The following is a 23750-nucleotide window of genomic DNA, read 5'->3' as shown; positions in this document are numbered from 1 at the left end:
TTCACATAAACACTTTCCAACAAAGAAAAGCCGCTAGTAATTTGGAATTGATAATTTGGAAAGTAATTCCTCACGTGACAAATTGATCAATTTGCATCTTGTACTTTATCGAACCTTTTCAATTGCGAGTGTAAACATACATAATAGCCGTTTAAAGTGTCATTCGTGCCATGGCTAAATATAGCTTGACAAGTTGCAAAAAATCTCCGGGGAGCGATCCGAGCATGGTGGGGAGAGTCTCGTAACCTATCGAATGTCATCCGATACCGTTTAACACATTGACTATCGAACCGATTTCGTAAAACTTTCCCCGAGTTCCACTATACTATTGGGTTGTTCGGAAAGTCATTTCGTTTTGCAAAACGGAGAATAGATAATTTAATAAAATGTTTACACACTCTAAAAAAAAAGTTTCATTTTCACCGAAAAAAACGAAATGACATTCCGAACAATCCAATAGAACAGTGGAACTCTACGTCTTGCAAAATGGAGAATATGTAATTTAATAAACTGTTTGTACACTCTAAAAGAATTGTGTTTCATTTTCGTCGAAAAAAACGAAATAACATAGACCCAATAGAATAGTGGAACTCTACGTTTTGCAAAATGGAGAATATGTAATTTAATAAACTGTTTGTACACTCTAAAAGAATTGTGTTTCATTTTCATCGAAAAAAACGAAATAACATTCTAAACGACCCAATAGAATAGTGGAACTCTACGTTTTGCAAAATGGAGAATATGTAATTTAATAAACTGTTTGTACACTCTAAAAGAATTGTGTTTCATTTTCATCGAAAAAAACGAAATAACATTCTAAACGACCCAATAGAATAGTGGAACTCTACGTTTTGCAAAATGGAGAATATGTAATTTAATAAACTGTTTATACACTCTAAAAGAATTGTGTTTCATTTTCATCGAAAAAAACGAAATAACATTCTAAACAAACCAATAGAATAGTGGAACTTTACGTTTTGCAAAATGGAGAATATATAATTTAATAAAATGTTTATACACTCTAAAAGAATTGTTTCATTTTCATAAAAAAAAATGTTCTTTCCGAACAACCCAATAGAATAGTGGAACTCTACGTTTTTCAAAATGGAGAATATATAATTTAATAAAATGTTTATACACTCTAAAAAAATTGTTCCATTTTCATAAAAAAAACGAAATGACTTTCCAAACAACCCAATAGATATTTTTCACAGTTTCTTCTTTTAAAGAAATATGTACTGTGCACGACTCGCAAGAAATCACCTGAAATAACACAGAAACAAGAGAACCGAATACAGGTGTCTGTATAAAAGGTTGCTCGATAAGTTTCGAACCAGGTTAAGAAATTTGTGCTTACTTGGTCGATTTTTCCAATATTCTGCTTTTAATTGTACTGAAAATCCTTTCTCTACTAGAACACAGAACTCCTTTCTTCTATAAATTCCATACTCGTAATATCGTAAGATAACGTAACAGATTGCTCAATAAAATTTATCGTTCGATAAGAAATGGAGCTACCAGGTTCGTATTTTTTATTTTTCTAAAAATGATACTACTGTTCGATGAACATGTGTGAAATTTCATGTAGATCTCTCGACTGGTTCGTATAATTACACTCGTTCAAAGTCGAAGTGTCCCAGTATTATTTTACAATGGAAAGAACGACGCAACTTACCGAACAACCCAGTATCTATCTGCATATGTTCCTTTTCTTGGTTTTTCATAATTTTTACCAATTTTTACAACAATATCGAAGTAGACGAGTCTGTAAATCAGTCAGATTCACATTCCTTTCAAGTGACTTCTTGCGAGCTACGCACGTTACCATAATTTTCACCAATTTCGTCAAAAGTTTTCACAGAGAGTACACTTTCAAACACCCGTTGGATTTCCACGTAGCGTTGTTGGTATTCGAGTGTCATGCTTTGAAATACGACGCCGCGATAAACATCAGTGTCTATGTACGCGCAACCTGGCGTTCAACGCATTAAAAGAAACAAGACGATAAAAGGATGACAAGGACCAGGCGTCGTGTCAATGATGAATAGAGACGTTTAACGTTTAATATCTCGAAACTCGTTCGTACTAGGCGATGTTCCTCGACGTTTAGTTCTCAAACTAACGGTTGCCATAAATTTAAAAAAAAAAAAAAAAAAAGAAGAGTGACGCGAGATTCGAACGAGAATAAAACGCTACCGTGAAAGAACCGAATGCGAAACCGGGTCTATGAAGACGTTCGATGAGAGAAAAGGTCGAGAGGTATTCTCTGGTCGTAGAGAGAGATCTTTTCCAAGTTGAAAGAAGAATTATGGTCTGGTGGAGATTTAATGTCTCCAAACTCTTTTATCGATTCATCTCGGATGCGGTAGTCGGACTCGTTAGCGTGCTTTTTATCTAAAAGATCCCGCTTCGGACACGATTAAGATCCAAGTATGTTTCTCAAGTTGTCGAGCTATAGACACGCGTGGCTCGACCTGCCTCAGCCCAGGATGGAAAAGGTCGATTCCTGGGAGAAAAAAAACGGTACCTTCTCCGGATAATTGACGACGAACGAACTCAATTTGCGATTAACTCGCGGGGACCACTGGATTCGGTTTATGGTATATTACGAGCAACTTTCGAAACACGATGCAATTCGTTTGCGAGGAACGATCAAAGTATTCGTCGATTTCGATCCCTCTTCTGACGAATTCGTAACAGATTCGCGCGTTTGCAACGATTCTCGTTGTTTACCAAGTATTTAACGTTATCGAAAACAAAGTTCCCGAGCTCTCGAGACGCGTACGGGCTGTTCAATGTTTGTTTACATTCTACGACATGCTCGAACTGTTTGATCCGTTAGTTGGAGGTAAAATATTGATCTTCGTAACTGACCTTCGATAACCTTGCTCTTTCGACTTATTATTAGAAGGAAAAAAAGGAGGGAAAAAATGGCCCCGCTACGTGTTTCCTTCCAAACCGAACAATTTCTGCTCGAAACATTTTTTCCGTCGCTAAGAATAAATGAGTTATTTAGGTGACCTGTATTACGCAATCCACTCTACAGTATCATAAATTCCTCGTCGCATGTGCCTCGTATCGCGTTTCGTTCTGGGCGAATACTGTTTCATTGTACCTTCGTCAAGAGGATATCGCCCTAATTTTTCTATTATATTGGGTTAGGTCACCTTCGAATTTTAAAAAGGATATTAATAATAATATCCTTCTTAAGGATAAATTATTATTTCTCTTTGAAAAATTATCATTCTTAAAAGGATATCATTATTAAATGTCTTTATTATGTGGAAGTGTATACGTCTATTGGATTGTTCGGAAAGTCATTTCGTTTTTTTCGGTGAACCGGAAACACGATTTTTTTAGAGTGTACGAACATTTTGTTAAATTGTATATTCTCCATTTTGTAAAAGAAAACGACTTTTCGAACAACCCGATACTTTCGTTGAAATTTACGGAGTGTACACCAAAATTGAGAGTCTAGCACGAAGTGTACCAAATTTATTAAAATCCATGGGGAAAGAAACACTACGGTGGACAGTGTTAAAAACAAATCTTTAAGATCTTACTAGATCATTCGAAAAGTACATGACCTAGATTATACGATTATCTTGAAAAGTACACATGCTGTTCATCGAAGAACTCAAGGTGGCCTAAAGGATCTTTAAACACTACCTTCGCTTATAATTAGAAAAAATTATATGTAAAGAATAGTGCACCCTTTTCTATTTCGCTAAAACCTACGTGACTTACCCTAATTCATAACGAGAAACAAAATGAAGGGGACAACGGTTCCCAAAAGCAACTCTGCGCAATTTAATTAGCCAAAACTCTAACAACTTTTTCATCGATATTAACGTATGACTCTTGCTGACCTTTTTATCCTCGTGTCGAATAAAATCGGTAGTGATGAACAAAAAATTCGAATTATTCTCTCTCGAAAGAATTCTAATATTCCTCTAATATTCTTTTAGTTTTTCAAAATTTGAAAGACTCGTTAATCTCTTGTACATAACTTCATTGGCTCTGTTTATGATCTCTCGTGGTTCATTGTAAAGTTACCTACTTGTGTAAGTGACCTTCCAACTGGATTGAGTATTCTAAAACGATTCAAGAGATTTTATACTCACTCGGATTTCGTCGTATTTCGTGGTAAAGGATGGTCAACACTTCTGAAGGATTCAAGCAATCCATCAGCCCATCGGTAGCAACAATAAGGAAATCCTCTGTACCGTCCAAAACAACGCACTTAATTTCTGGTTCAGCCGTTATGAATGGTTTGTATCGAACGTCACCTGAAATGGAGAAAGATATATTAAATTAAAAGCTCCGAGTTTACGATTAAATCGAATATATATAACTATTTAAGATAGTGGTTAAGGTGGCGATTAATGGTTAATTCAGAGATTTGTAACAAATACAAACGTTTCACGTTTATCATTTTACGAAATTGAATATAAATTTCAAATTTCATTGTTCAAATAACGTAGGATACCAGCGAATGGTGTGTGAGAGAGAGAGTCTTTTTACACATACACACACACACACAGAATACAGCTTATTGGAAATAATTTCAACGATAATAATAAAAATTACTTTTTATCATTTTTGTTACTTGTGTATATATGCTTGTGTATATCATAAATGTACCTACTTTATATGTACACTACTTTATAATTTTAATCCCGAAAAAATTTGTTTACAATTGCATCGTCTTTATTCCTCTTTACTTTCGAATTAAATTTTCGACTGACATAAGTAAAAGTTTACTCGTTTTACAAAATTAATATTCTGCAATTACACTTTATCTCGTAATGCTAATTCGAATCGTCTGATATTTCTGAATGCTGTAATACCAAATTCAATATACATTTTTATGCATTTATGTATATGGTATACTATAAATTCAAATTGTTTCCAGAATTTTACATCGAATACCTTAAAGTGTTAATTCTTTTAATTACAACTTTTCCGTATGTTTCATTAGAATACCGTTTGCGATGCAACCTAACGTAACAAACAATTTATTCGTTCACTTCGATGTACATTTCTTTATGAAAGTTGACGATTGGTAGATTCTTTTTTTTTTGTTCTTCACAATTTTCGTGTTCCTTTAATTGTTAACTGTAACCAGTTTCATTCATAGTTGTGGTAAAGCGATGGAAAAAACCATACAAATTTATAATAACCGGAAGCGCCCATGTTACGGTAGTGCCATTATTTAAATTAGCTACGCCATTCATTAAATAGATAATTAAAGTTAATTACGGTCTAGTTGAATACTGATACTCCCCACGCTTCACCATCGCGTGTTTTTCAGATGTAAAAAAAACATCGCTTATGCGCAATGGATAACTGTAACAGTTATCTCAAATTCCATAAAATTGCACGTCATGGAGAATGAAATTTTTTTTTTCTCTGTCATTTTTTCTCTTTTCTTTGGCCACGATCAAAAAATTTATTTTTCATACATTTTCCAGCCTAGAAATTTACAAAATACGAAGAAAACGAACTCGAAACCCAAATTCTGTCTATTTCACTCGAAACAATGTTCATCTAGATAGTTGTAAAAACAAAAATAGCTATTCAGACTCTTGAAAATAGAAAAGTAAATCCAGAAAAAATTCTAACATCGTAAAAAGTGGAATCAACTTCTCGACGGATATTTTATTGAACAAAAAATATAAATTTTAGCAAAATTAAAAAATAAAGTTAATCACATCTCACGATCCTCGATTGTGTTACTAATTGGAAATTACGAATGCATGGACAACTCTCTCGAACTTTAAAAGCACATAAACCATGAACGAGAAATGAATTATTTTATCGAACATTTTTATAAAATATGTTCCACTTTATTAACTTTCGTATTCATTATTCAAATACCGATCATTTATGGAGCTTTCGCATTCGCGATATTTTAAAATGCTTTATTATTAGTTCACCGACAGAAAATAATTCCTTTCTCCGTAACATTTTTCTCGCTTCTAAACGATGTTAAAGGTAACAGAACCATGTATTCGTATACTGTACAATAAACGTTACATCACGACGATAAACTCATTTGCAATTTTATTGAATATTGCCAACGTAACTTCTGTATTTCATTGTTCGTGTTTACAAAGCATATTCGCGACAAAATTCGTTTTCCATATCATAAACAAAAATACATAAGTATCAGGGACACTTTAAAGAACTTTGACGAACAAAATCTTCTTTTTTTTTTTCTAGAAATGTGAGTTTGACATTTGGAAAAGAAATTCCTCCCCTAAAAGTACGGAACAATATTATAATTTAACGTCACCACTGCGAACAATGTATATTTGGAAAAACACGTACGAATAATTTGATTTGAAAAGCATAAGTGAGATTCAACTGAATAATATCTCACTATTTTTTATATGTTAAAATATTTAATAGACCGTTTTAATTATTAAAGCGATAAATATCATTCTGAAAAAACCATACATTTCTGCGAGCAATTCCGACGCGGTTTGTAATTATATATACGAATGCACGAGTCGGGTAACATTATCTATGATTAATTGATGCTGCAATTCCCCATGAGTTATCGTACAATATTATAGAAATGTTTCGTGTAGAATTTACGTAAATGTGTGATAAGCAATTGTGTTTAATTGACGTGTTTTATTTTCGACATGTTACAAATGAGTTACGCAGTTATGAAGAATGTTATCTGGAGTAAGTATCTTGATATAATATATAAATAGATTATCTCTCGAACAGTATGTGCAATGTTAATCACCTGAATAGTCACAATGAAAAATATGTTATTTGAAACGTGCAAACGTAACAATGTAAAATGTTTCATTCTTAAGAGGTAGAAATACTTCTTGCAGAAATCACTAGCTAACAATTCTAAAACTATTTGCTAAAATCATATACGACCGTAAGTATAATTTACTTTCTGTTTTGTAAAAATTAGGAAAGTCTAACGAGCAATATCCACGAACATCCATGAAGTTTGTAGTTTTGTCCAAAAAATAAAGTAACTTAAATTTAAGGTGAAACAACTCTTCAAAGTTTCACCACCCTCCCCAATGCTATCTTGAAAATGATTGATCATTCAAGGAAGTTTCTTCAAGTATAGCCAAACTCGCATGCTGGTTCCACAAACCGTCGAAAACGAAATTGATTCGTTTTTCAAAAATCGTTAATATCTCCACTCCCTTGAAATTTTTACTTTTTCAAATAACTTTATTAATGATAAATACAGTCTGACGGTATGTCTACCTATTTCCGAAACACCCTATGTAACTCGAAAATGTTAAGATTCCAGAAAGAGTGGTTCGAACATGGAGAAACAACGATAGTTATGACATCGATCAATGACTATCGTCTACGCCTATAGCCTCTATCAATGTTATCTAATAATATTAACAAGTAACGCATTAAGCTACACATAACGTCCTTCATACTACCTCTTCGTCCACAAAACCGAAAATATTTCTCACCTATTTACGAAACACCCTATGCAACTCGAAAATGTTAAGATTCCAGAAAGAGTGGTTCGAACATGGCGAAACAACGATAGGTATGACATCGACCAATGACTATCGTCTACACCTATAGCCTCTATCAATGTTATCTGATAATGTTAACAAGTAACGCATTAAGCTACACATAACGTTCTTCATAGTACCTCTTCGTCCACAAAACCGAAAATATTTCTCACCTATTTACGAAACGCCCTATGTAACTCGAAAATGTTAAGATTCCAGAAAGAGTGGTTCGAACATGGAGAAACAACGATAGGGATAACATCGACCAATGACTATCGTCTACGCTTATAGCCTCTATCAATGATATCCGACAATGTTAATAAGTAACTCATCGAGCTATACATAACGTCCTCCGTAGTACCTCTTCGTCCCCAAAACCGAAAATATTTCTCAACATATCTTTCGGTGGTTAAAAAAAAAGGATCTGTCCTTAATCTCTGATCTCGAACGGTGAGAACGTGGTGAGCGATCGCAGCGATCCTGATCATCGAACCCAGAAGGAATCTCGCCGAGAAGCGTGTACCAAAATTTCATGAACACGTAGAGAAATTTCTGCAGACAACGGACCTTCGAGACACGCGTCTTCCAGCGATGCAAAAACGGCGTAATGGGCTGTTAATTATTCCGGGCATGCGATTGTAGCAGCCACCCAGTAAAGCGTGCATTGCTCGGGCATGGCTGCACGTACTATTGTGTCAGCGGTCGAACGGAACCAACAGGATACCCGACACGCGTCCAGAATTTTTTCTTTCCTTTTCCCCGCGATACCTAAGCCATAGTTGGCCAGCTGCTAGTACACGTTGCCTCTCCCTACTTGGCTTCCTTGCAAACACGAGACTTTTGAAGGGTCAAATTATCTCATACCGTCGATTACATCGATCAGCTCCTAGAATCCACGAGGATTTAACCATGTGCAACTCGAACGTAATAATCAACGCCGAAATAATGATTTCTTATTAGACGAATGCACGCTCTCCTTTATCTCCTGCCACCTAATAATAACTCTTCCGATTCTACGTGACGCAAATTGGCGATTATTTACGATACGAACGACCTCGATGATTTCAACGACTGCTAGGTAAATCAAATTGAAAAGGTTCGCGGGTTCTCCGAAGCGAGAACTAACGATCGCTCACTCTTAGTTTTCAAGATGCGGTTATTAGAAACTCGAGTTCTTGGTTCTTTTCTAATTCAAATTTCAATTGTCCGACAATTATCCACTTCTCGATAATTATTTACTTCAGCAACGATTTTAACGATTCTATTGGGACTCTTTGGGAAAGTCATTTCGTTTTCCAAAATGGAGAATATATAATTTAATAAAATGTTTGTACACTCTAAAAAAAATCGTGTTTCATTTTTACCAAAAAAAAAAAAAAAAAAAAAAAAACGAAATGACTTTCCGAACAACCTGATATTGTCCTTGGAGATAGATCTTGGTTAGACTCGTATTCAAAGATCAGTCGAAGTCGGTGACTCTAACTTTAAAATAAATTGTAATCGGGTACCTATTTTTTCTCTTGTGTCTTCCAATGCCTGTAACTTCAAAACTACCTTTTCTCTCGAGCACACTTCGTTTTAATTACCCCAAGAACTGCGTGTCTCTAGATTCAATAAGTTTCTCGAAAGTATTTGCTACATTTCTTTGGTTAACCAGCTGCTTTCCTTAGAGAGCTATCCAAACATCTGCATAGATAAACATCTGCAAGAGAGAGGCCCAGTGAATAAGGCGAATGAAGAAGAACTTCGCAACCCAGTTATTGCGATTTGCATTACCGCGAATGGTATTGTTTCGTTGAAGAACAAAATTGAACCTTCGCAATTAACTGCAGCCTGCTTTTTTAATGCACATTTTTGTGTGTGTGATGTATGAAATGTGTCTGGTGTGTGAAAAATATATCTGCTGTAACATTTCACTTTTTAAGGAGGTATTTTGGTTCGGAAGATTCAAAAAAACGATTTTTTGATTATTACATTCTTTTTAAATTGAGGTCTTGAAAATTAACTCTTCGAGTTTTAATCGTTTCTAAACAATTACCGGTAGTCAATTTGCGCGTAATTCTTGTCCTCCGAAATTTCGAAAATTTTACAATTATAAAAAGTTTCTTAACTTTTCTACGAGAAATTGATCGATAATATTTTTGACAATACTATTGTTAATAGAAAAAATACGGATTAAGAGCTTGATAGATTTGAATTTTGGAAAATTTGAATTTCGTATCACATCGATACGTATAAAAAATTATTTGACTATGAATATCGATCGTTTCGTTCTTGCGCTCATCTAAATCGACAAGAAAAACGAATAATAATTGCAACAAGAATACTCTAAAACTTGCTTACCGAGGTGATAGTAGAATCAAGTTTCAGAAACCACAGAAACAAGTCCATAAGAACCAGACGCAATAAAATAATTAAGAAGGTATGAGAACTACTCGACAACTATGCTACAATTAAAAATTCTTTTTACCGTCTTCGTCATGATGCAGTTTTAACTATCGACAATTTTTCATCGAACAACAAAATCCATTAAAGGCGATTTCTTTAGAAATTTTTAACCTCTTCGAACGAATTTATGTGCCAAAAAAAGTCATACGTGAGTACGAAAAGTAAAAATAAATCAATTCTAGATAAATACCAACAAAAATCAGCAACATATGGTTACGCCTTAAAAATGCATAGTTTCGTTACTCCCGTTTAACATTTATTAAAATGTTATGATTATTTGCGGTACTCAAACGTATTTTTATAAACTGATTTGAAGGATTAACCTCAACTTTCTATTGAAAAATGTGACAGAGAGTGCAAATAAACTTTTTACTGTAAAAAAACGGCTTACCTGACAATTTTTTGTCTTTAAACTTTCATTCACTCATTTATTCGTTATGGTTAAATTTCTTATTCGTAAAGTAAGAATCAATAATTAATGTATATAATGTAACAAATAATTCACAGCAAAAACATTCTTCTAGCACAACTTTTGCAAACTTTAATTTCTTTTAGTTATAACGATATGGTAATAAAATTGGGAAATTCATATCTTTCATTTGTTTCCTTTTTATTATAGAACTGATCCAGATCATAATAGAGAGATATAAATGTATAAAAAAATAATTTTTCAAGTGATACTTTTTATCTATAATCCCTTTTCTAATGTTATGACTCATATGCTGACAGAAAATATTAAGAATATGACTAATAAAGATTAAAAACACTATGTTTTCTTAATTTTGTTGCGCTTTCTTACCATTTTCAAATGTCTTACTTATAATATATTTTAACCAAATTTGTATTATTCGTTTTATAATAAATTGGTATGAATGAAATTATTAATAATTTATAAAAGGATATAAACAATGAATGGAATGTTTTGATTACAAGAGGAGAAAATCTATATTATTTGAATAATAAAATGTTCAATTAATACAGATTTTATTATGCTTCCCATTTTATTTTGTTCATATCATGCAAATGCTAAGTAGCAAAATATCTCTTTGTTAAAAAAATATATATTTTTAATAAGTAATAATTGTGATAACTACAAATTATTATAGAGTATATTCTTTGAAAAAACAGAGAACCAATGAAAATTGTCTTACCTATAGCTCTTGAAACGCTCAATACTCCATTAACTCGCATGATTCCCTTAGTTTCCATTACTACTCCTCCCATGTTTTGTATCCTTTGTACTTCATCCTAAGAAAGAGAACTGCTGTTTTGCACTTTACCATAAACTTTTTCAAACATACTACACATACTAAATGTCAATTGTTTTTTGTACAAATAAAATCTAACCAAAAATTTTATGTCAAATTATTGTTAAAACCAACAATCTAGAAAATTATATTTAACAATGACTCTTGTAGGAACACAAATATATAGTGATAAAAGATTATTGAAATTCAAAAATTATGAAAGCTATTTGGATTCTTTGATAACACTTGTTGACCTTGGATATTTAGAAAATCGCATTACTGCACATCAATTAGCTAAACTTGGATATCGTTGTACAGGTGAAACTCTAAGCAGAAATGCATTCTATCGACGTCTAAATGCTGTAAAAAATTTACTATTTCCAATCTATAGACCATATGTATTAACATCAGAATTTGTAACACCAAGCAATGTAGTAATGCAAGAACTTGCACTACGTGAGCATTTAAATAGATTGAAAATCTTGTCCACTATTATATTTGTAAGAAACTTAACAAAACTCCAGTTTGAAATCTCTGGTTACATAGACTTTAGTGACAGACTTGAAAAAGAAGATTGGCTTCCATATTTTCAAGGAAAAAAAAAATTATGGCCTCGTGCGTCTGATCTCGCATATTTTCATTGGAGAACAAATAAAACAAGTTTAAATGAAACTTCTAATTATGAGCCAATTATAGATCCAAAACATGGTCTCCGATTTAAAAACTATCATGACATGCATTTAATTACTGTTGATCCTAAAGCACCCTCTCCAGGTGTAGATACAACAAGAATAAGAGTGCATTGTCCAGAATATGAACATGTAATATTATATGACCATATTATTCGGAGTAAAAGTTATAGTTAAATAAACAATTGTACTTAAATGTATTTGTAATTTCATGATTAAAGTAAATAAATACTGGTGTATACTTACTTCACGATGGAGTTGATGAGGATTCACTAATTGAACAACACTGTCATGCTTTATTAACATAGCTGAGGAATCTCCTGCCCACGCAATGTATAATTTTTTATTTAATAATAAAGCGCAAACTGCAGTAGTACCACTAGGTGCAAACTAAAAAGAAATATTAATAGTAATACATTGTGAATATCTGCTTATTTGAGAAATATATTATTCTACACTAGGTGGAAGAAATATAGCAGAGGTTGTAAAAACAGTATTGTATTGCAAGTTCAGGTAGACTTTGAAAATGTACCAGAAACATACAAGACACTTTGTACTAGATTTTAACACAGATAATGCCATATACTGCCACCCTCCTACACCACGTCATTGACAACTATATCCAGTTATGCCTTAACAATTACATTAAGTTCTCATATCATCAATACTTTTCAACTGTTGTTTGCATCTCTTAAGTTGGTTTCATCCTTCATATCAGCCATAGTTCTAGAATAAATTATGTTCTAACAAGGATACGTTTTTTCATCCTATAATCATAACTCAATTTCATCTTGACTCTGTTAGAGTAACTTGTAATAAAGAAATATATTCATGCCATCACCATAGGTACACCTTACCAGAGTGACTCTTGCCATCTAAAAAGAAAGCCACCAGCACAAACCACAATCCTCCAATTTCTCAGTAAGTATTTGGATTGTTGGTATAATTAGTGTCATTCACTAAATTGATCACTGTAAATGTGTGTGCAGTGTATCAGATTACTTTACAAACCTTTAACAACATACTCAACAAACAGTAAGTGACACAAATAGTAGCAAATAGTAGCATAAAAAGTAGTATTTTGTTGTGGCGCAAATATCGAGTATAATTTTAGAAATATATCGAGTAATAAATTATCTCCATGGCAGCACATCCAAAAGTTCAAGCCGCATTTTTGGACCAGATGGAATAACGAATACTTGCAGGAATTACACACCAGAAGCAAATGGCATCTAGCAGACTCCACTAGTATCAAGGAAGGTATTTTTGTAACGATAAAAGAAGACAACCTCTACCCAATGCAGTGGAAACTGAGCCGAATTACTGCCGTTCATCCGGGTGAGGATAATATCGTGCATGTAGCAATGGTGAGAACAGCTCAGAGAACCTACAAACGCAGCATTAAGAATTTGACACCACTATCTATAAGCATCTCGTGATACATTGCATATATATTAGGTCGTAACACCGCGGAAACTCATTTTGTGTATGTTGATAATACCTTTATAAGTAGATGTCTATTGAGTAAAGTATTGAACGAATCTATGCAAGCATGTAAACATAGCAAATAAGGTATTGTACTTATTTAGGATAGGACAGCGTTTATTGTTATGCTGTTTTAATTTACTAATTTGTCGAACTAGATAGTTTAAGGTGTGCGGTATATTGAGGCACAAATATCGAGGACCAATTTATTATTGCTCCTCATAAAGACGAAAACCCTTGTTTCGAAAAATCTGGCGAACAGCTGCCTGCTGATCATGGCAGGTCAGATCATGGACCAACCATCCGCGCATCCCTGCGTTGTGTTTCGCTAGACTCTTTATAGTCTAAATGTTGCATACGACCTTCACCGGAAAATCGCATATTTTCCTATTGGCGAACTCTATTAAAACTATCCATCCTTGACACCCTGACAATGACAAAATTAACCAATGACAGACTAGCACTGACACAATGGAACTTATCCTCGATGATACCGACACGAGTCTAGCACAGTCAAAACAAAAACACTGAACATTAGAAATTCAAAGATACTTTCAAACATAATGGTCCAATCATTCAGGCTCTTCCTACACACTACATTAAGTACCAGTTCATCTTAATAATTCATTCACACAAATTTAATTAGGTATGTAAGAATGTATAGTGCTAAGATATCACTTCAAGAACTACGCATCTCAACATATTTTATATATAAGTGTGGCTTAAGTACCTCACTATATTCTTTCCACCAAGTATACATTTAACTATATTACTTACTTGTCTCTTAGATTTCTCTATAATATGTGTATCTGTAGTGATAAAAGCTTCGCGTAAGGCAAGCTCTGGATATCTAGGATAATGTATGCTTTCAGCTAAATATTGATGAAGATGAGTAGCACAATATACAGCTGCAGCATGTCCTCCATGTCCATCGAATACTGCATAGTAATTTGCTATGGAACCATCCTAGAATTTAAAAATATTTGTATAATAAAACATTTGTCACCTACTTATATATATGATAAAAATTTAGTATTAATATTTACCTTAATACCAAACATAGTATGTAAATCATGTATGACCACATAGCGGTCCTCCATACTTCTTCTACAATTTTTGTCTCCACCTGCTACTACTTGTGGCAATGGTGTGGAAGGAGGAGGTGGTAATAATGCCAGTCTACTATTGTCCAAATAGTAAGCACATATTTCATTAACTTTAGTAGTGACGCTTTCCATTAATGATATCAACCAATTTGCTGTAAGATGATGAATAATTATTATCAAAAACTTGGTTTTTATAACATGAAATATCAAAATTTATCACAAAAAAACATACCTTTTTCGCGAGTTCTATGTCCACACATTTTTGGGTCTTTTTTACACAAGGATTTTATTTCTTGTATTACTTGATGAACCAAGTGTGCTTGGAAGCTTATTGGACATGGCCTAGAATATTATTCAATTCTTCAAATTTGTATCTACATTCAAGGATTTCATGGTAATTTAAACTATTTCATATATTTTGAAAAATAGTATCATTTAAAATAACAAACTTCACATTTAAAATACTACTCTAAATGTAAAATAAACAGAAAAATAACCAAAGCAGATTGCTTAGGGGCAAGAAATATACATATACGTGATACACAACCAGAAAAAATCGGAAGTCTATTTTAATTACGTTCTTATAATTAAAATCATGGATTTTTCGTTTCGAAATTTTCTCAACCGTAAGCATAAAAAAGTATTTTAAAATTTGTATTTTAAAAATATTTAGAAATTGCATTAAGGTTAACGAATTTTAGAGATACACATTTGTATCGAGGGTGGTTTTTATTTATGGATTTTCTTCTTGTAAAGTTTAGTTCTTAATAACTTTTCGTAAAAGAACTTGTAATCGTCATTAATCGAAAATAATGGTAAAAGATAACAATAACAAACAATTTTCGTTAGATTTCAGAATTATCTACTAGTTAGGGATTACTATTTTTATAGTTATTACTAGTACTTCTAATAAACCTTTAGAATTTGAGTTTCATGATGTCAATTAAAAGAACAAAAAAAATAATAACGTTTAAGTTTTATTATATTTCAATATTTTATTACAACAATTCCGGTTAAATGTTAAGTAATTATATATATTATTTACTATTCCTTTAACGTATAATTTTGTTGAGAGAATAAATAGAGATGTAGAGAGAATATACATTTTCATAGCTTGTTATCATCATTTTTAAGATTCTATCAATTTATTCTGTTTAAAGTGATTGTCTTCTCATTGATATCATTTTTTATAAATTGAAGGCGAGTAATTTTTATTCGGACCGGTTTCTCCATTATTTGTTAAGAAATAAGGGGATGTACAAAAAATTGTTTTCATCGCAATTAAAAAGTCCTATTTTTGATGTAGGATTAATACATTCCTTACCGGATACATATTCGTACCTTTATATCTTATCTAATATATATAATACGATAAAACGAACCGCTAAATATATAGAGTATTTTGAAAAGGTTAGTTAAAACTTTGGGTATGAGTTCCATGTATCAATATAAGAAAAGGAAAGTAACCTGAAACGTTTGCTTTTCAAGTTATAATTGATAAAAGTAGTTTACAACAGATCCTCGAAATGTTTTGTCATGAATTATCAAATTGTTTTTAAGTATCGTCACAAATAAAAATCCAATAAATTCGATTCAGGTGAACGGGAATCCATGCAATGGACTTCCCCTATCTAAAGCGTTAATAAACGTTTACAACGGTTCAGATTAATGTCGGTGCTTCAAACAAAATTTGAGGTAGCATATGAAATTAAATCCCATATAGGATAAGGATCGCTTTGCTTATCGCCATCAGGCCAAACACTTATCTTATCATAAGTGTACAGTAATTAAAACAAGGGAGAAGAAAATAGGAGAGAACAGATTTTGTGTTTGTAATTGTTTAAAAACCAAAAAATAGATTTTCATAATTTCTTATATTTTATCACATTATTTGGAATATATAATGGAGCAAATAAAATAAAAATGGCGAAAACTTTTTATGTATTCAAATCACGCGCACGAGCAGCAAATTTCTTTGAGGTACCGACATCGGTCGGAATAGTGGAAACATTCGTGAACCGGTTGCGTGTCTGGTGGATACACGATTTAATCATCGGTGTTGATAATTATAATATCCAATTACTATACTATTTGTATTTTATTTAGTACATCTCGTACAGTAGGGCTAAAATGTGCCGACGCACCGTCATGCATGAACCACCTCCTAATAATATTAGTAAATCATTTATCAAACAGTATTCTTATTACAAAGTATCGATAATAATTAACATACATAAAACAAAAGTGAATTTTGGAAGAACAGTGTTTTCGAACACATGTTCATGGGAAGTTTTTTCCTTGTTTTGATTCCTTGAACGCATACCCAACGTTTTTATCAATCTTTTCGAAACACCCAGCATACATGAAAATATGTCCAATCGAGAAACGGCCGTAATTCCTCGTGGACAGGAATAGGTTGCACATTGCACGTTTTCACATTTAACTGCGCTGTAAGCAATGTCTTAACATAAAAAAATCGACATACACGTTTCCGATATTTTCTATATAAGATAGTATATCACAATTCAGATATGAGGAATCTATGGAGAGGAGAAGTAACTTGCAGACAGCCTTTGCCTGGGGAACAAGAAGATTGCGCCGTAGATAAATATTTTACCCCAATCGTAGGCACAAGCAGCAGTGAGGCGTACGTTTCAAAGTTTTTAGAATACGAGCCTTTTGAACTGCTGCGTGACGATGCAATTCGAAACAAGAGTATCTTACAGTCCTTTACAAACGAGCGTCCCCAACGAATCCTCGACGCACCTGCATCACCGATTCTGAAGCGTTACCGACTGGAGCAAGAAATGTCACCGATCGTCGATTCTTATCGAAACGAACGCAATGAAAATCTCGACGAAAATTTTAAGGCTATGGATACGTTGAATGTAGCGACTACAAGCAAATGTAGGAAAGCTTACGATGGTAGCAAAAATAAATACAATCTGTAATATTGTTTTCCGACTACAATGTGGGAGTTAATTATTTCTTAGCGGAAAACAGAAAAACAAACGTGGCGGAGAATTTAATTTTACCATTATGTATTAATTTCTTAAATGTTTATTTTAATTAAAGAAATATTTACACAATTTTATAACTATTTGTACGAATCTCGCATACGATATATTATTGCAATGTTGTATTAATTAAATATTTCATTAATCAAATAAAGAATTAAAGTATTGATAATTATAATGGATTATTTATTGAAACCTGTTACCGGGACGCAAAATTGTGTTACAAGTGACATCACATGCACAATAATGAAATATTAAATCGATTTTATCTCCAATTATATGCACTCACAGGTGTACAATGTGTTCCATGGAAAATGATGTCTACGTCCAATTCACTACTGGTAATATCGAACAATAGGAATAAATAGACTATTTTCACAATTTCGTGGATTCGCAAGGAAGTAACGTTTACTTTCAATGAAGAGTACGAAGAACACATGCCTGTCGAAGTTACACTAAAAGTACTATTTTCTTCATTTTATTTTACGAAATACTTTGTCATCCTTAATTAATAGTGATCGAAAATCGAGCGAACTTCATTTCCATAAACAAGAGAAAAATGTTTACTCAAGAAAAAGAGAAAGTAATTAGCCCTTTGTAGTTCAACGTGTTTCGACTAATTTACCATTAATCGAATAAAATTCATTTGGGAAATTTTTGCATTCGATAAAAACCCATTCATCGGTCTTCGGTATAATAAACTTATTCTACATTATTATTTCTTAACATTTACATTAACGGCCACTAAAAGAACTGACTGCAAATAATGTTTGAATATTTTTACAATATGTAACGTAAAATTTTAATTTTTAATTCAATATGGTTATCCTCTCTTGATGTAATAAGTTATATTATCGACACTAGAATCGTAACGAGTTAAAATATAATTCGCTTTGCATAGTGAATTTTTTTATGTTTGGAAAATAGCGCCGCCGATGTCGGTATAAAAGAAAAGGGGTTGTGTTCATCCCATTTCGTAATTTGTATTCAAGTGAGCGTCTCTCTGTTTCTGTTTAGAACGTGACTACAATGAAAGGAGATAGTCTAGTGACAGTTTCGGTCAGATCAGATTACAACAAAATAGTGTGGGAGTACGACGTTACAATGGTATGCATGTAATCTCTAACAAAACTGGAAAGATACTGTAAAATATTTCGACAGAATACAAAGTGACCTAAAAATGAAAGAATTTTCCATTTATTCTTATTCTTTAATATGCAAACAATTAAATACGCATCGAGAATAGAGTTGGACAGTAAGTATTATTGTTCAAATCGTTAATCATAAATAACGATTTTTTGTGGTTTGAATGCTTTTGTAGTTAATCGGAATATTAATGATGAAACTGGTTATTTAAGAGAAGGATGATTTTTCTATAACACCTCAAAATTAGTTTTAAACAAAAATGTTCAAACTTATTTATTAATTATTAAATTGATTAACACTAACCTAACAAATAATTATACTACATTATATTCATTATTAATACATTCGATAGAATAATCACGGTTATTTTTAATGATTAATAATTTTAACAGTCAATTATCTGGAATCATTACTTTATACTTCATATTAATTGAAAATATTTAAATATTCAACATTTGCATATTTATATTGCAGAAAAATATCATTTAAAAGTACTCTTTCTGTATTTTTATTTTACGGAACTTTTTGTTCAAAACATTTCGTTTAGAAGCAAAGTATTAAAATAAATATGTAAAACATACATAAAATAGTATGTATATAGATATTAATACTGTATTCTCTATTTTCAGACAATGATCAATGAAAACAGCGGCCAAGTTTCGAAACTCTACTTTAAACATCTCTCGTAAACTATAGATATATTTTCAGTGAAAGAAAAATAAATTTATATTTCATTTTACACGAGTGTATAATTATGTTTTCAGTGTTTCCATATCCTTATATCGTTATGATAATACTTTAATAATATCTCAGAAAATCCAATTCAAACAGTGAAAAGATAACTCTTAAGGACGAGCAAAAGTAACATGAAAAGTATCTATAGTTGCTACATGAAAAAAGCCATGGATCGATCGTAAACGTTCCTATTGTCATTTAGAGCATGTGCCCCACCTACTTTCGTCGTTTGTCACGTGTTGATACAACATAATAAACGTGGATAAACAATAACTGTATTACGTGTGTACAGATAAAAATAAAGCATCAATTAAACCTTCAAAAAGCACGCAACAAAAAAGAGAATTGCTGTAAGTTGTCAGTTTAGAAGACCTATATCGTATCTGCTTACATTCAGCGCCGGCCGCCATAGAAGCTATCACGAATAAATACATCCGATGTCCACCCACGCACTGACACATCGCAATATCGTTCATTTAAGAGTACATTCACTTACGTCTGGTTGAGGTACTGTAGAGTTACGCTGATGACCTCACCGACAATCTCAGCGTCGGTCACCTCGTAGTAGTCCACCCAGGCGGGCATCTGATCGTACGGATTTACACTGGCAATGAATTCGGTCAAAAAACGGCTATAGGCTCCGAGATAATCGGCGTCGGTGCAATCTTCCGCCATACTTTTCTAACTTCGTGAAAAGTCTAAGAGACGAACACGTACAGTTTCGTCTGCACAAAGAGCACACTCCTTTGCTACAAGCAGCGACTCTTACCGCTTACAAGGAAACGTTAACACAATACTCGGTAACTATGGCTTAACAAGTTAGATTACCACACACGAAAACACGAGAACGGAAGTAGGAGAAAGAAAATGTATTTGTGTACATGGGTATCTTTCAAACGATGGATCGAACTGTCGTTTTTATATCAAAGTCGTGCTGTAATCAACCTATTCGTTGATAGGTAATATTTGTATTTAGATTACATAACTCGTTCAACATCGCGTACGCACGTCAAACTACAGGCCCGATCGAACGACGCGTTTCATCGTTGTGCGTCTCTCGAAGAAGTGGGGAGGATTTGCCGCGACGTTTAAAACACTATCTCTCCCGCTTCTTTAAGTCCGGCGTCACTTTTTGCCTTTCTTTTTGCCACTGGCCACTTGCGGATTGAGTCTCGTAACGGAGGAAAAGTGCGTAACGGAATTTACCAAACAGCATACTGCGCATGTCCGATACGGTGCTCTGCACTCACTGCTTTAGCCGCGTATACTGCTCCATCTTTTTTGTTTGTTATGTGCAATTGTTATTATCCTTCACGTGCTCGTGTGTAAGGAAATACATTTCCTGTCGATTTTCGTATTTCTTTCAAAGTTTCGTTCCTTTTACGGTTGTTACTCATTTGTGTGTTATTGTACGATAAAGGTTTCTAATTTGCACGAAAAACATAGCGGCAAATCTCAATTTGGAACTCTATTATTGAAACACTTTTATTATTAATTTGAAATATGTCTAAATTAATTTCATATCTAATTGTTTATGCTCGCAATGCATAGAATTGCATCGTTGTCTCTGCTTTCCAATTGTACATAAACCGTACATAAGTCTGAATTTAATATTTTTTCAAACTCGTTATTTCACCTCAGTTGTTACTCACAAGAATTGTGGCGCACAGGAATTCCCGCCTTACAAATATGGCGCTTTTAAATATACAAATCGCGTCGTGAGGTATTTCAATCTTCTCGGCGTCGAAAAATATTGTGCAGAGAGAATTAAAACAGAAAATAATATCTTTTATTACGAATGGGCATAGCGATTATTTTACGAAAATCGTATTATTTTTCGAATTTATACATTTACATCAAACTTTTGACTATTATGAGAATCTTTGATTACTCATATAACTCACAGGAAATTTTTCTTTCCTTCTGTATTTAAAAATAAAAATCAAAATGATATTGACTGTACAAAATATATTACACTATATGTTATAATGAATCAAATATTAAATATGACAAATTTAGGAAGAAAGTTGGCATAAATACTAATTTGTTTTATAATTTATTACTATAAGTGTGAAATTCTTATTATAGATATGAATGTGACACATTTTTACATATGGTAACTTCAAATGCCAAACGATATAAATTCATTTTCAATATTCAGACGTTTTAACATTTATATGAACTTTAACGCATAGTACTTCTACTATAGTTATTAATCTTTAACATAACCAATAGAACAAACTTCTTTAAAAATCTTAAATTTTTCAGTAACCACAAAATTATTAATTTTTACCTTGATGGAGTTGTATTGAAAAATTTGTTCACTTTTTACATTATACTACAAGAACTTTTTCTTACGCCATTCTCTTCATTTTTCAACTTGTCAGAAACATGTTTCAAAAAAGAATTTTTATGTTCTTCAATCATCCACTCAGGTAATGGTACATTCCAATTTTCAGGTGGTTTATCCCTTTTAGTCCAAATATTATTGTTATAATGACCTTGCCATCTCACCATTCTTCGTTGTGTCTCGCTATTTATTAATTCGTTCTACAAATGACACAATATTAATTATTTTAAAACATTTAATATTCAGTTACAAGTCAACTTTTATGAAATATGTTTTGATAATGGTTTCCAACATACATATGCTTCTTCAGATTTATGATTATTCCATAGGCAACAGTTATTATAATCAGTTTTCCATTGGTTACATTCAATTATTTTCCCAAATACAAAGTATTGATGAAAGCGTGCTTTTATGCTCTTACAATCTTTATATTCATCATAATATATTTCACATGGTCTCACCTAAAATGTACAAACTTTTTAGACTACAACATTTACATAAAATAAAAATGTAATTTTATTACAAGAATGATGTGCGTTACATTTTATTATATAAGATCAAATAACTATGATTGTATAACTATAACATAAAACTTTACCATCCATTCAAATTCCTTTTCTTGTTTGGGTGTTTCAGAATTAGGTGTATTATTAGATACATTTTTTTGTTCAGATTTTACAGATTTAGTTATATTAGATACATCTTTTTGTTCAGATTCTACAGATTTAGTTATATTAGATACATCTTTTGGTTCAGATTCTACAGATTTAGTTATATTAGATACATCTTTTGGTTCAGATTCTACAGATTTAGTTATATTAGATACATCTTTTGGTTCAGGTACTATAGATTTAGTTGTATTATTTGATAAATCTTTTTGTTCAGGTGCTACAGATTCAGTTGTGTCCTTAAACTCAGGCATCTTGTTTCGTATTTCTTTTAAATTAAGGTTAACAGCTAGTTTCACCTTTACTTGTACAAGTATTTATTTAATTCATATTTATAATTATAAATAACTAATATATTTTGATTACTTAAAATATGACTATATTAAATCTTTTTTACATAATCATACTATCAATACTTAATAGTCCTGAACTTAAGAATGCTTAAAAACTTTGAAGTATTATATTATGTAACAATACGCCATCACATAGGAAAACCATTATCAGTATCTCAATAGTAGCATCATAAAAGAAATTTGAGAAACGAGAAACTAAAAGTAAGCAAATAGTTTGAAAAATTAAAAAATTTTTGTTATCACTAATTTAATTCGTGTTGAAAACTTGATGAAAAATAACTTCACTGTAAATCTACCTTAAAATAACAATATGAACAAGTCCGAATGTATGTCATTTTCATATAGCACCTATTTAAAATAGGTTATAAGTTTTTCAGATTAAAATATTATTTATTAAATATGTATTGTGATTTAAAAATGAATTCCGATACATGTAACCTATACGTGACAAGTAGCATAAGTTGTTACAAAATATCAAAGTTCTATCAACAGCTATAGATATTTAAAGTCTAAAATGGATGATCCATTTAAGAATTGAAGTATTATTTATTTCTAGAATTTGTAACATTATTCAAAATTTAAACGTCTCAAATTATGCTATTCGTCGTACCTGGTTGCAATAAGTTTATCGTATCTGTGCATTAAATTAAATTAAAAACATTCGTACTATATATTGCCGTACGATAGGCAACATAGTGATATCATGCCAGTACAATAACGCTATCTAACGTTTTAACTGCGCGATAATTAAAAATTTGTGAAGAAAAAAGGAATACACTTGACGTGTATTATTTCCCTCAAATGACACGAATTAATAACACCCAATGATATACAGCTATGTATTACATGACTTTTTTTTATTTTCATTATTTGTAAAAGTCATACATTTGTCACTAAAAAAAACCTATTCACACTACACATAGGTGCATGAAATGCACGAGGTTTCTGAGCGGTACAGTTTGATAGCGCGCATTTTATCAATTACAAGT

The 23750-nt window shown here is 32.3% G+C and overlaps 4 protein-coding genes across 4 annotated transcripts in view; 2 read left to right on the top strand and 2 right to left on the bottom strand.

Moving 5' to 3' along the window:
• LOC143151346 (uncharacterized) overlaps positions 1 to 20805 on the bottom strand; it is a 147408-nt gene extending 126603 nt beyond the window's left edge. Inside the window, exons 1-7 of the mRNA XM_076320400.1 lie at positions 19887 to 20805; positions 14725 to 14834; positions 14433 to 14644; positions 14164 to 14352; positions 12148 to 12291; positions 11117 to 11213; positions 4125 to 4289 (exon numbers count right to left, since the gene is read on the bottom strand). Coding sequence (XP_076176515.1) covers positions 4125 to 4289; positions 11117 to 11213; positions 12148 to 12291; positions 14164 to 14352; positions 14433 to 14644; positions 14725 to 14834; positions 19887 to 20065 — 1096 coding nt within the window. The 5' untranslated portion in view covers positions 20066 to 20805. The remainder of the gene's footprint in view (positions 1 to 4124; positions 4290 to 11116; positions 11214 to 12147; positions 12292 to 14163; positions 14353 to 14432; positions 14645 to 14724; positions 14835 to 19886) is intronic.
• On the top strand, positions 11371 to 12078 carry LOC143153856 (cilia- and flagella-associated protein 299-like). The gene has a single exon (XM_076325470.1). It carries the CDS (start codon positions 11371 to 11373, stop codon positions 12076 to 12078), a length of 708 nt encoding a protein of 235 aa, XP_076181585.1.
• Positions 16623 to 19318, top strand: LOC143153848 (uncharacterized). The gene is given in 5 exon segments (XM_076325460.1): positions 16623 to 16668; positions 17022 to 17367; positions 17799 to 17970; positions 18527 to 18764; positions 19285 to 19318. Coding segments are annotated over 4 exon segments (666 nt in total). The 3' UTR covers positions 18629 to 18764; positions 19285 to 19318.
• A 649-nt stretch (positions 20806 to 21454) lies between the features above and the next one.
• On the bottom strand, positions 21455 to 22994 carry LOC143143430 (uncharacterized). Its single transcript, XM_076304643.1, has 3 exons — positions 22339 to 22994; positions 22037 to 22201; positions 21455 to 21940 (listed from the first exon to the last, which is right to left on the bottom strand). The coding sequence occupies exons 1-3, from the start codon at positions 22660 to 22662 to the stop codon at positions 21719 to 21721; spliced, it is 711 nt and encodes a 236-aa protein (XP_076160758.1). The 5' UTR covers positions 22663 to 22994; the 3' UTR covers positions 21455 to 21718.
• Positions 22995 to 23750: the final 756 nt, after the last annotated feature.

Source organism: Ptiloglossa arizonensis, chromosome 1 (assembly GCF_051014685.1).
Source record: "Ptiloglossa arizonensis isolate GNS036 chromosome 1, iyPtiAriz1_principal, whole genome shotgun sequence".
NCBI classification, from domain to species: Eukaryota; Metazoa; Arthropoda; class Insecta; order Hymenoptera; family Colletidae; genus Ptiloglossa; species Ptiloglossa arizonensis.
This window is presented reverse-complemented; position numbering and strand designations above follow the sequence as displayed.